This window comes from Lithobates pipiens, unplaced genomic scaffold, assembly GCF_037356315.1.
Source record: "Lithobates pipiens isolate NorthernLeopardFrog02 unplaced genomic scaffold, aLitPip1_a1.2 Scaffold_10, whole genome shotgun sequence".
In the NCBI taxonomy this organism is placed as follows: Eukaryota; Metazoa; Chordata; class Amphibia; order Anura; family Ranidae; genus Lithobates; species Lithobates pipiens.
In genome coordinates, this window is record NW_027507686.1 from 126,495,706 (window position 1) to 126,509,784 (window position 14,079).

A 14,079-nucleotide genomic window follows, 5' to 3' on the forward strand; every position below is an offset into this window, starting at 1 on the left:
CCTATTGCAAAGTTGATCAGGCAACATTGGAAGCAGGGGAATCGACTTCAGTTCTAATCTAATCGTATGTTGATTCAAACTCTTCAGCATGGCCCTCCCTTATAGGTTTTGTGGGTGTGCTATATCCCATTTGTGTATGCTGTCATGCTTTGTGTCAGGAAAACGTAAAATGTTATACTTACCTGACGGTAATTTTCCTTTCCTGATGCAAAGCATGACAGCATACAGGTCCCTCCCTTGTGCGTTTCACATTTGAGTATAATTATGAGAATACCGCCTATGGGGAGGCGACTTATTTAAATATAGTATAACCAGTCCTGATTGGGCAAGAGGCAGATCCTATCCCATTTGTGTATGCTGTCAAAGGAAAGGAAATTACCGTCAGGTAAGTATAACATTTTCAGTTTTCTACTCAACAATGTGTGGCTTCTTCTTTCAATGATCAAAAGCAATTTCATGTGCACTTTTAAGTGCACTTGGAGTGCAAAGTGGAATTCCTTTATTAAATAACACCCACAGCGCTTTCTAATTTGCCACAATTACACCATTTTCATGACTTCACAAAATGAATTCATGGTGCTGAAAATTATGAATATTTTTGTCAGTAATGCATTACATACATTAACAACAAAAACAAGGTATGTGTGTAGCAGACCCACAACATAATAATATTTTGCTGAAGAAGAGATTGTTACCTCATGTATCAAATAAATTACATTTGCACTATTGAAGAAAATGTCCAAAAAGAAAATTGGAGAACCTAGGAAACAGCTAAAAGATAGCCAGACAGTAAATCAAAGGAAATCTTATTTCAGTTTAAGTACAAAAATTTAGGATAAAATGTTTCTTAACCACTTTCAGACCGGACCAATTTGCTGGTCAAAGACCAGACCACTTTTTGCGATTCGGCACTGTGTCGCTTTAACTGACAATTGCGCGGTCATGCGACGTGTTTTCCAAACAAAATTGACGTCCTTTTTTTCCCCACAAATAGAGCTTTCTTTTGGTGGTATTTGATCACCCCTGCGGTTTTTATTTTTTGCGCTATAAACAAAAATAGAGCGACAATTTTGAAAAAAACGCATTATTTTTTACTTTTTGTTATAATAAATATCCCCCAAAAATATATAAAAAAACATTTTTTCCCTCAGTTTAGGCCGATGCGTATTCTTCTACATATTTTTGGTAAAAAAAATCACAATAAGCGATTATTGATTGGTTTGCGCAAAAGTTATAGCGTTTACAAAATAGGGATAGTTTTATAGAATTTTTATTAATAATTTTTTATTATTTTTTTTTTTACTAGTAATGGCGGCGATCAGCGATTTTTATTGTGACCGCGACATTGTGGGGGACCCATCGGACATTTTTGACACATTTTTGGGACCATTGTCATTTATACAGTAATCACTGCTATATAAATGCAGTGATTCCTGTGTAAATGACACTGGCAGTGAAGGGGTTAACCAGTGGGTGGCAGTGTAGGGGTTAAGTGTTCCTAGGGGTGTGTTACTAACTGTGGGGGGGTTGGGCTTTCATTTAGTGAACACTGATCTCTGCTCCAATCACATGGAGCAGAGATCAGTGTCACTAGTTGCTAGGCAGAATGGAGAAATGCTGTTTACAACGGCATTTCTTCATTTGGCCGCTCCGTGAGACGATCGCGGGTATGCCCGTGGCGATCGAGTCCGCGGGTCCCGCGACCGGACTCACGGGGGTCCCGACCAGGGCAGCAAATTTAAAGGGACGTACATGTATGCCTATTTGCCTGCCCGTGCCATTCTGTCGACGTACATCGTCGTGCGCTGGTCGGCAAGTGGTTAAACAGTTTCTGGCATATCAATGGCCCCCCACCCACACAACATACTTCTGTCTTACTTTGCGGGCGCTTTGGGGGGGGGGCAAGCCAGGACGGCCAGCTTCAAGCGCTGTCAGGGTTTCTTGTGGAAGTCTGGCCTCAGGCCCAACTGAGGCCACATAGTTCAGTGAAATTCTCCTTAAAGAAAAACAGAAAGGCCGGAGCTGAAAATCAGATACTAGCGGACAAGAACGCACTGAAAATCAAATACGTAACAGAAATACAAACCCACAAGCACAAACTGAAGAGCAGTAACGATCGTAAAAGCAGGAGGCTGAAAAGGGTCTGTCACCAAACTTCTACTAATACGAGATTAGCGGAAGGAGCCCAAAGGGTGGCACACTTGGTAATGAACTTCCCCTTTCTAGTGCTTTCCAGTACATCACCGCGTTCTTGACGTTCGGAAATTCCGACAACTTTGTGCGACCGTGTGTATGCAAGACAAGTTTGAGCCAACATCCGTCGGAAAAAAAACATGGGATTTTGTTGTCGGAATGTCCGATCGTGTGTACGTGGTATTAGAAGTATCCAGCTTGGTAAACATTCCCCCAAGGGTTTTTTGGAAGACTTTGTGTGACAATGGCATGTCTCACCTGGGGAAAAACAATTGAATTTGCTGTGTTTCCAAAACGTTGTTATTATTTCAAGGCTTCTTAAAGCGGAGTTCCACCCAAAAATGGAACTTCTGCTTTAAGCACTTCTCATCCCCTTACATGCCACATTTGGCATGTCATTTTTGGGGAGGGGGCTTCATTAGGAAAGGGACTTCCTGTCCCACTTCCTCTTTCTGCCCAGGGACTGCCAAGGCGACTCCTCCTTTTGCCTTAGACGGCCCATCCCTCTAGGCGATCTCCTGGGACACATGACAGGTCCCAGGAGATCGTCTGTCCACTCCGGGAGTGCTGCGCGACTCGCGCATGCGCTGTGCGTGCCCAGACATGAAGCTGAAAGCTGTCACGGCCGGGTGCCCAGAGAGGCTATGGAAGCGCCGGCGGAGAGTAGGGGGAGAGGAGTGACACTCTGTTCGGCCGCATCGCTGGACCGCGGAACAGGTAAGTGTCCGTTTATTAAAAGTCAGCAACTACACTTCAAGTAGCTGCTAACTTTTAATAAACATAAAAAGCCTGGAACTCCACTTTAAATTAATTCTGTTTAAAGACCATAAAATATATTTATTTACATTTTTTTATTTATTCTGGGAAAGAGGTCCACAGGGACCGCAATTTAACAATACAGTGGAAAGTAACAGGTGTACAAATACAAAAACATGAACATAAACAAGAGCTATATGACTTTGTCGTTCATGGTGTAACAGTTTATCACAAGTTGTGCTGATGTAGGCAGAAAGAGTACATGGGGTGTAATAACGTTGCTGAGCAGAGTTTCTTGTTAAACACCTCTCATAAATTTACCCCTCGTTCATTTGTCTCGTAGAAGTGCACCTGTATTTTTAACCCCTTGCTGACCGGCTCATGCCGATATACGTCGGCACGTACAGGCATATTAATGTACTTGTACGTTGCCCTTTAAGACGTGACATTGTGCATGTGCGCACTCTGTGAGTGTGGTCGCGGGTCCCGCGGACTCGATGGACTCCCGCGGGGATACCCACGATCGTTTCACGGAGAGGAAGAATGGGAAATGCTGATGTAAACAAGCATTTCCCCATTCTTCCTAGCGACAGGACACTAATCACAGCTTCCTGTGATCGGGAGCGGTGATTAGTGTCTTGTCACATGTAGCCCATGCCCCTTACAGTTAGAACACATCCCTAGGACACACTTAACCCCTGCAGTGCCCCCTACTGGTTAACCCCTTCACTGCCAGTCACATTTACACAGTAATCAATGCATTTTTAATCGCACTGATCGCTGTATGAATGTGAATGGTCCCAAAAGTGTCCGATCTGTCCGCCATAATGTCGCAGTCACAATAAGATAGCCACCATTACTATTAAAAAAATATATTAATAAACATGCCATAAAACTATCCCCTATTTTGTAAACGCTATAACTTTTGCGCAAACCAATCAATAAACGCTTATTGCGATATTTTTTTTTACAAAAAATATGTAGAAGAATATGTATCGACCTAAACTGAGGAAAAAAATATTTTTTTATATATTTTTTGGGGATATTTATTATAGCAAAAAGTAAAAAATATTGCATTTGTTTTTAAAAATAGTTTTCAAAATTGTCACTATTTTTTTGTTTATAGCGCAAAAAAAAAAAAACGCAGAGGTGATCAAATACCACCAAAATAAAGCTCTATTTGTGAGAAAAAAAAGGGCGTCAAATTTGTTTGGGAACCACGTCGCACGACCGCACAATTGTCAGTCAAAATGACGCAGTGCTGAATCCCAAAAAAACTCTCTGGTCTTTGGCCAGCCAAATGAAACAGGGCTGAAGTGGTTAAAGTGGTTGTAAACCCTTCCAAACCACTTTGACCTACAGGTAAGCCTAGATTAAGGCTTACCTCTAGGTCCAAGAAATATCTCCTGAACCAGTGATGGCGAACCTTGGCACCCCAGATGTTTTGGAACTACATTTCCCATGATGCTCCACTACACTGCAGAGTGCCAGAGCATCATGGGAAATGTAGTTCCTAAACATCTGGGGTGCCAAGGTTCACCATCACTGTCCTAAACCTACACGGTTTAGGAGATATTTACTAAAAGACAGGCACTGCTGCTGTCTACGGCGCATGTGCTGTTAGTGGCGGCTCCCGTGCGCATGAGTGGGAGTGACGTCATCGCTGCTCCGTCGCTGTGAGTGGCCGGAGCAGCGACACCCGGAAGAAGATGGACGCTCCATACTACAGGGGACAGTGTTGCTTTACCTTTGCAGGGAGGCAAAGAAGAAGTAAACCCATCAGAGTTTACTTCCTATTTAAGGTGTAAGGTGTAAGTGCCTTTATAGTCCCAAGGGCTCAATCCCTTTTTCCTATTTCTGAATAGTGAGAGGCAGAAAGAGATAGAGGTATGTTAGGGAGTAGGTAGAAAGGGAGATACTGATACTGAGCAAAGGGAGTTATAGTACAGTGGGGATTAGAGTTGTGGGGAGGGGGGGTCCCGTGAGCATGGAGCTATGCGGTTAGGGCCACGTTTTAAGCATCAGGATTACTACCTCTAAGGGCTTGGCCCTCATCTGAGTATTTAAATAGGTTCCATAGTTTCCAGGTTTTGGAGCATGTGTCTTGCCTGTTTTGGGCCGCCATAAAATATATTTATCCTTAGCTTTATATACCCAGATAACACGCAGGATGTTCTGTTTTGAAAAACTCATGTGTCTGACCTGAGGCTAACCTTGTTTTTGAGGCCTATTTAATCTCCATATGAAATGTATGAAGTATGTCTATTTCTTCACCATCTTCTGAAAGTTATACCTTGTACACACGGTTGGACATTCCGACAACAAAATCCATCACATTTTTTCTGACGGATTTTGTGCCATACTTGTCTTGCATACACGCGTTCGGACAAAGTTGTCGGAAAATCCGATCGTTCGGAACGAGGTGACGTTCGTTATGTGCGACGAGACTACGTAGAGGCTAGTAGCCAATAGCTTTGATCTCAGATTTCGTTGTCGGAAAATTTTAGATCCAGACAACGGCATGTGTTCCTTTCTTTTGTTGTTATGATTAGTTTAGGCTCTATGTAAATGTGAATTGATATTTATATATATATATATATATATATATATATATATATATATTTATTAAGGAAAGGGATAAAAAGGTTAGGGTGCATAAAGAGATGTTTAGGGTTGCATTTCGCTTCAATGGCTCTCCATTCTTTTAAAATTGCTGCAAAATTGTGGTGGTATGTTAGGGCTTCTGAGATACAAAGTTTGTTTATTTTATTTCAATATAAACAGATTGTAGCTGGGTAGTTGATATCTGTCCATGTGGATGGTGTGCAATACTGCAAATGTAACTAATACAAATGTTGCTCATAAAATATGATGGTAAAAGATGCACATGGGTTTCATAAAGCCTTAGTAGCCACATATGTGTACACTGTTTACATTTTTTTATTACATGTAAGGGTAGTGTTGTACCACTGTACAGATACATTTTAGAATTACTGACCTAAAAACAAGTCTGCCTATCTGACAGGTACTGAACCTGACTTAAAATGTTAAACCCAGGCATATATAAATCAAGGGCTGCCTGCATGTACCAATTTAAGCTATCAAAGAGTCAAAAAACAGGAAGATTAAAGCGTTTGTTAACCCAAATAAAAAAAATGGATCCTGCTCCTTTAAACCATGTTATATGACACAATGCTTGTGCTGTGTCATTTGCCCCCCCCCCCCCCCTGGATCCCCTAATAAACCTGGCTGATACTGTCAGTTTCTGCACTCCCCGCTGTAAACTGACCACAGTGTATCATGGTTGCTGAGCCCTGACACTGTGGTCAGTTCACGTGCCTCTGTAATCCGCAGCCCTGTTTTATGTCTCATCTCTGCTTCTGTGTCCTCCTCCCCCCTCCCCTTCCAGCCTATCAGGTAGTCACAGTTCTGCCCCCTTTCTGCTCCTGCTGCCTGCATAACACTAACCTGTATACACCATCAGCACTGCCTCCTAATGCAGTGTCCCCCTTGTGTGTGATTTATAAAAATAAATACTGCAAATACCTAATTTCAGAGCTGAGATTGAGATCACATGACTGGCTGTCTCTCTCCTCCCCTCCCGACTGACATCAGTGGGGGAAACTCGGTCTCTCCCACTGCATCTGGCAGAAGAGGAAAGGAGAAAGTCAGTGGGTCATGTGATCGCGGCAGTGCTGATGGAGGAGGCAGTGCTGATGGTGCCAACAGGTTAGAATGGCTTAACAACCACTTTAAAGCAGAACCAATGACGGAACTTCCAGGGTCACAAAGGTCGCACTTGTGACAGGCCCTACTTTCGGGGGCCCCCAATGGGGTTGGTAGCCACAGGTCTCTGAGCTGAGAGTGTCTCTCTCTTATAGAGCTCAGAGCCTGTGCTGACAGTTCCCCCTCCCTCCCCCCTCACACGGATGGGAGAATAAATAGCCAATCAGCTCCTTATACTCCCACCCCTCCCCTACTGTGTGGACCGTGGGAGTTGTAAAGCTAAGCAGCTGAATTTGATCATTCAACTGCTGGACTTCACACTTCCCCCAGCACTGATAGGCGGCATTGATGAGCACTGATAGGCTGCACTGATTGGTCTGAACTGATAATCAGGGCACTGATGATCAGTACCCTGATTATTAGTGTAAACAATGTACTGACAGTCTTGGGAGGAAAGGACTGATGATAACCTGCAAGTCTGTTTACATGTGATCAGCTGATCACATGGTAAAGGGCGGGTGTGATTGGCCATTTACCCTGATCTGTGATCAAACACAACAGTCAGAGAGTATTGAAAAGAAAATATGTGTAAATTCCGTTGTATATCAAGAGAGCTTACTCCCAGGTGGAAGAGTGCATGAACCTCATGCACACAAAAGGTTAAAGTAAATAGAAGGATCGCTACGGATGATTTCATGACCTGAAGACTTGTGGGAGATTACATACTAGATGTATGATTATCTGGTTTGCTAACCTACAGGCCCATATGACTCGAGAGCCTTCCTCTGAGTCCACGTCATTTGGTAAGCCTCCTCTCCCCTTCTTTATCACGGTGGTGGTGGTATTATTCTACACATCAGAAGTTGAATTTCACCTTTTTTCACGTCACCTCAAGTTTGGAATTGTGATTGATATTACACATTTCAAGGACTGTTAGATGTTCACTTGATGGACTGTATATGTTAAATTAATTTTATTTACTTTAACCTTTTGTGTGCATGAGGTTCATGCACTCTTCCACCTGGGAGTAAGATCTCTTGATATACAACGGAATTTACACATATTTTCTTTTTTTGAAGTGTATGTAATTTTCTTTGCTTGAATTAGGTGTCCGTTTATGAAGCAGTGATCAGTGGAGATCCAGAGAATCGCCGCTGATCACAGCCCATAAACAGTTTATAAACCAGAGATAATCAGGGGGAGAAGTGTTTGAACTTGTTCTCCCACCGATTATCTCTGCACACTGAGAATCCTCATAGAATGACACTGTAACGGCCAGTTTATGAAGCTAGGATCTCAGCGCTTCACTGGCGATATGTATCAGAACTCACACTCCCCGATTCACCAGCTCAGAGGTGGAGAACCGGGGAGTGAAGAGAGAATCTGGGGGGATCTGAGGAGGAAAGAGGAAGATAATTAACTTCCTTATGCCTCGTTCAGACCCCCCTACACTGTAACCATGTCCCCCTGTCATATTTATGTGTATACATATATATACATATATATATATATATAATGTGTATATGTATATATATATAATGTGTGTGTATATACATGTATATATAATGTCTGTGTGTGTATACATGTATATATTATGTAGGGGGACGCTTTATTTTACTAACATTAATCACACCGTGTGTCAGTGTATTGAGCTGTGATAATTTATCACTGCTTAATAAATTGACATCTATGTGTAACGGTGAATTTCTAGTACTGTAATCTTGTAAAGTCTCACGAGATTACAGTATTAGGGGCCGTTCTCCAGTGTTAGAAGCGTTTGTAGATCGCTTCACTTCTCCAAGGGTGAAGCGATCTACTCCGCTTTATAAACTGGCATACAGAGGAGAAAGATCTCCTCTGTGAATGCCGGAGAATGAAGCAGTGAATAGAAAGGACACCTTAGTGCCTTAAGCCCCATACACACTATCAGTTTTTCTGCTGAGTTTTTCCTTCAGGTTTACCAAAACCATGTAGTAGAAGGGCCTGCCTGATTGCATACAAATTGAAACTCCCAAGGTTTGACCTCATATTACATGGTCTTGGTAAATCTGAAGGAAAAACTCAGCAGAAAAACTGATAGTGTGTATGGGGCTTTACTGGTTCATGTGGTTTGTTGCCACCTAAGCGCTACACTTTTTTGTTTTAATTTTTGCATGTTACTGTACTGTCTTCAGTAGTGTTGGCAGCTGGGTACAACACATTTTTTCACAGTGCAGTATTTTTTTTACACCTTTAGAATAAGCATCAAAATTAGTTAATGTTAATTGAGAGGGTTTAGTTCTCTTTTAAATCCAAATGGGATCTTTCAGCTACAAAGTCAGACCTTTATTATATTCCAGTTCCCCATCTCCAAAGCATAGCGAAAGCCTTAATAAGGAGAGAAATGGAGAAATGTTCATTGCTGGGGAGATTACACCCTTTTCTGTCTATGTTTTCACCTATTATATCAAATATCTTATGTATAGTTAAACAGACACTTATACAGGCTTTATGTTTTGTTTACAGGCTTGTCTTGTACACCACTCAAATGGATAAGCAATGCAAGCCACAACTGGTCACAGGCTTCATAGAAGCAATATAACTCTATAAAGAAAAGTCTCAGCAGACATAGACTTCAGGAAGCAGAATTCCATTTAAAGTGTAACACACTCTAAGATTGGAATGAAACAGTAGGAGGCAAGAACATGTAAAAATGTAGGGTTGGCAGAAATTGCCTAGACCTTGCTGTGAGAGTCCCCATGTGTAAGAAGCTTGTAGATAATGAAAAGTACACTCCTCCTCTAAGTAAGATACTGTATCTGTTTTGTTTGGACCAATCCTTTAAAATCTTTTCAATTGTTAATGTTTAAACAAAAAGATAATAATAATGTTTTTTTCTGCTTTCTTTAAATAATCTTTAAAATGTGAAAAGCAGAATGTTGTTCACCACTTCCAGCTGTTATCTAGATAATAAGAAAAGGCTGTTTTTCGGGAAATCTCCTTATGTTATGTTCTGTTTTACCATAGACGTGAAGTGCTGCATCTGCATGAAAGTGCTGGAATTCATGACCTTGGCCTCCCACGATGGCAGTTAACTTTGTGTCTTTTTGCTGTTCTTATAGTCCTATTTTTCAGCTTATGGAAAGGAGTAAAGACATCAGGAAAAGTGAGTACATTTTTTAAAGCAACTTATAATGTATAATTCCAAAATCAAATTTCCTAAATTCTCAGTACTAGATAAAGCCACTGAAGTTTGGTAAAAGTTGCCCCTTAAAATTTGTTAAAAGTAAAGCTGGTGATTTCCCTTCTTTTTTTTGGTATTTGGGGACTGTTGACTACAGAGGCTTTTCAGTGTTTCAGTGTATCTTCAATGTATCTTGCTTTCTCAAATGTGATAAAATAGTACCCACTAGAGTAGAGCATTGTTTTCAGTGAATAAGGCACCATTCACACTTATGCGACTTGTCATGTGACTTTGGACCCCAAGGTTGCATGGCAAGTCGCACCCCATGTTTCCCTATGATAACCGTTCATATCTGTGTGACTTCAAGTTCCTGCACTTCTTTGATCGGACTACCATGTGACTTGCGGTCCATAGACCTAAATGTAAACCCTCATAAAAGTCGCACTTGCATAATATAGATGTGATTTGGGTGTGACTTGTGTGTAACTCATGAAAAGAATGCCTAAAATAAAATAAATAACTGTGTGCACTTCAATGCATAACAGCCTTTTGGGTTAGGCATAGATTTTAGGGGTACCCCACATCAAAATGTTTTAAAAAAATTGGCGTGGGTCCCCCCAAAATCCATACTACACCCTTATCCAAGTATGCAGCCTGGCAGGTCATAAAAAAGGGGGGGCGATCGAGTGCCCCCTTCCTGAACAATACCAGGGCACAGTCCCTTCACATGCCCTCAAAGCACTTTGTCCCCATGGGGACAAGGGCCTCTTCCCCACAACCATGGCCGGTGGTTGTGGGGGTCTGCAGGAAGGGGGCTTATTGGAATCTGGAAGCCCCCTTTAACAAGCCAAATCACAAAATGCATAAGTCTCCATAAGCTTGCCTTTGTGGAATGAACTGTAAAGTATAAGTACTGTGTGGGACTACAAAGTAGGAAGCAGGCTCTTCAAATATATTAAGTAAATACGTATATCTGATATGCATATATGATGATAAATTATCCATAGACATGTTAACATACATTGACAATAGTTACTTACAATAATTTGACTACTTTTTAATGCTGTTCAAAAAAATTGAATGACCTTTTCTTAAAAGCTGAACTTCAGGCAAGTGGTAAAACTGAAACTAGTATATGCAGAATATGAACTTATTATTAAAAACATATACAATTCTATATACCTAATTTTATGATCAAATACAAGCTTGCTCAGTTACTGTTTGTTTATCTGCTGGCTTTAAAAATACATATCAAGGAGATTGCAAATGAGTCATTGCCTACTTAAAATGCATTGCAGCAATGGTATGTTGAGGAACAGGCAGGGGGTAAGGAAGAAGGTGCTGATGTAGGTGAATATTTCCTTCAGCACGTGTCCCTTAGGATTTGCATATTTCATGTAATTTTTTTCTATTTTTCTTGGTTTTCACAGTATCATAGTATCTATTTGGCAAGGTTGTAACAGTATTCAAAAAGCAAAATTACTTAGACCCCTTTAAAGAGGAAGTAAACCCTGATGGGTTTACTTCCTCTTTCATTCCCTGCAAAGGCAAAGCATAATGGACTACTATGCATCGCATAGTAGCCCATTATGTGTCACTTACCTGACACAGGAGCCAGCGAAATCACTGCTGTCCCCTGTAGTCTGGCGCATCCATCTTTTCGGTGGGGTCTCGCAGCTCCGCCGCTGTCATTCGGCGGAGCCGCGATGACGTCACTCCCGCGCATGCGCACGGGAGCCGACACGCGCGGCAGCTCTGTTGTTGGAAATGCCGCGCTCAGTGCGCCTGCGCGTCGCTGTCTACGGCACATGCGCCGTAGACAGCGGTGCCTGTCTTCGGGCAAATATCTCCTAAACCGTATAGGTTTAGGAGATATTTCTTGGACCTACAGGTAAGCCTTAATCTAGGCTTACCTGTAGGTCAAAGTGGTTTGTAAGGGTTTACAACCACTTTAACACTGAGGTGTTTTTCAGGCGCTAAAGGGCTAAAAAAAGTGCCTGTAAAGCGCCTGAAAAAAGCCTCCCCTGCCACCCCAATGAAATGAATGGGGTGGCATTGAAATGAATGGGCACCGCTGCCGAAGTGCCTGCAAAGTGCTTCGGCAGCAGCCCTACACTGGCACATTTAACCTTTTCTTCGGCTTCTAGCGGGGGTTAAATGCGTCCTGCCAGCAGTCGAATAGCTCTGCTAAAGCAGCAGTAAAGCAGTGCTTTACCACTAACGCTGCCCCCGGATCAGTGTGAAAGGGCTCTAAAGCCCCATACACACTATCAGATTATCTGCTGATTTTTTCCATCAGATTTACCAAAACCATATAATATGAGGTCAAACCTTAGGGGTTTCAATGTGTATGCAATCAGGCAGGCCCTTGTACTACATGGTTTTGGTAAACCTGAAGGAAAAAATCAGCAGACAATCTGATAGTGTGTATGTGGCTTTAGGCTCCATTCACACCTAGAAATGTATTTATTTGAATGCTTTCACACTGCTTTCACCTGAGTGCTTTCACACTGGGGCGCTGCGCTGGCAGGACATTAAAAAAAAGTCCTGCAAGGAGCATCTTTGGCATCTTTCGGGCGGTGGAGGAGCGGTGTATAGACTGCTCCTCCACTGCCCCTGCCCATGGAAATGAATGGGCACCGCTGCCAAAGTGCTTCGGCAGCGGTGCTACACGGGCGCATTCAGCCCTTCCTGCAGCTGCTAGCAAGGGGTTAAAAGCGGCCTGTTAGAGGCCGAAAATGTGCTAAAACAGCGGTCAAGCTAACAAAAGGGCTCTTAGGCTGTATTCATACCTATGCAGTTTTAGTGCTTTTTGCATTTTGCAGATTTGCACTACAGTCTATTTAACATTGTTTCCTATGGAACACATTCTGTAGTGCAAATCTGCAAAATGCAAAAAGCACTAAAAATGCATAAGTGTGATTCCAGCCTTAGGCTGGATTCACACCTATGCGGTTTTAGTGCATTTTGCAGATTTGCACTACAGTCCATTTAACATGTTTTCCTATGGAACACATTCTGTAGTGCAAATCAGAAAAATGCAAAAATCACTAAAAAAACATAGGTGTGAATCCAGTCTTAGGCTTGATTCACACTAACGCGTTTTTGATGCATTTTGCATTTTGCAGAAATGCAGGGAAATTTTTTAACATGGGTTCCTATGGAACATGTTCACATCAATGCATTTTTGTGCCTCTGCATTTTTGGAAAAGGGTCAGGGACTTTTTTTCATGCAAAATGCAGCGTTTTGCATGTAATAGAAGTCAATGGACCTGCATCAAAGTACAGTGTTTTTGCAGCGATTTGCGTTCTTTTTTTTTTCATATTTTTTCACTTTATATATCTGGTTGCTAAGCAATCACAGTGTAAAAAAAGAAAAAAGAAAAAACGCAAAACGCTGCAAAATCACGGCAAAAACGTCTGTCAAAAAACGCGACAAGCACCGCAAAAAGCACTACAAAAACGCTCAAAAGCAACATGCATGGATGTGAATCGAGCCTAAGGCTGCATTCACACCTAGGCAATTTGAATTGTGGGTAGAATTGCAGCAATTCCAATTTAAATTGCCTATGTGTAAATGGAGCCTAAGGCTGGATTCACACCTATGCAGTTTTAGTGCTTTTTGCATTTTGCAGATTTTCACTACAGTCTATTTAACATTGTTTCCAATGGAACACCTTCTGTAGTGCAAATCTGCAAAATGCAAAAAGCACTAAAACTGCATAGGTGTGAATTCAGCCTAAGAGGATAGCTGTATACACTGGAGCAGCTTCCAAGGTGGTGTACTCTCCATCCCCTACATGGCACTGTCTGTTGGGCTCTTAAAAATAGGCCATCCCATTTGGGATAAGTGTTATATTTATACGTTCAGATGTGCTTTTGCCTCTCATAATTTGTAGAATTCTGTGTATTTATCCATTTGATATATTATAGCATCTTGGGGCCACAATTTGTATTGCTGGTTTTTAGTTATAGCCTATGATAATCTACCCTTGTGTGTTGGCCTAAACTCTGATATTTCTACATCTCTAATCCACACACTTGTTATATATCAGTTAACATATGACATGCATATGTATCGCCTTCTTATACATATATATGAGACTTGGAACTTTGTCATTTTGGATGTCTGTCTAGTCTTGTGAGGTGTCCCTATAACCCGACTTACAGATTTACCAGCACCTACCCAGTATTTGTCCCGAGCAAGCTAATATTTAGTGAAATTCATCGACAAGCAAGTT

At 41.7% G+C, this 14,079-nt stretch overlaps 1 protein-coding gene across 1 annotated transcript in view; it reads left to right on the forward strand.

Annotated features, from left to right (window-relative positions):
• The window catches only part of SLC6A2 (solute carrier family 6 member 2), a 698,054-nt gene that overhangs the window by 140,329 nt on the left and 543,646 nt on the right, over positions 1-14,079 (forward strand). The window contains exon 5 of the mRNA XM_077458093.1: positions 9,682-9,820. Within this exon, the coding sequence (XP_077314219.1) occupies positions 9,682-9,820 (139 nt within the window). The remainder of the gene's footprint in view (positions 1-9,681; positions 9,821-14,079) is intronic.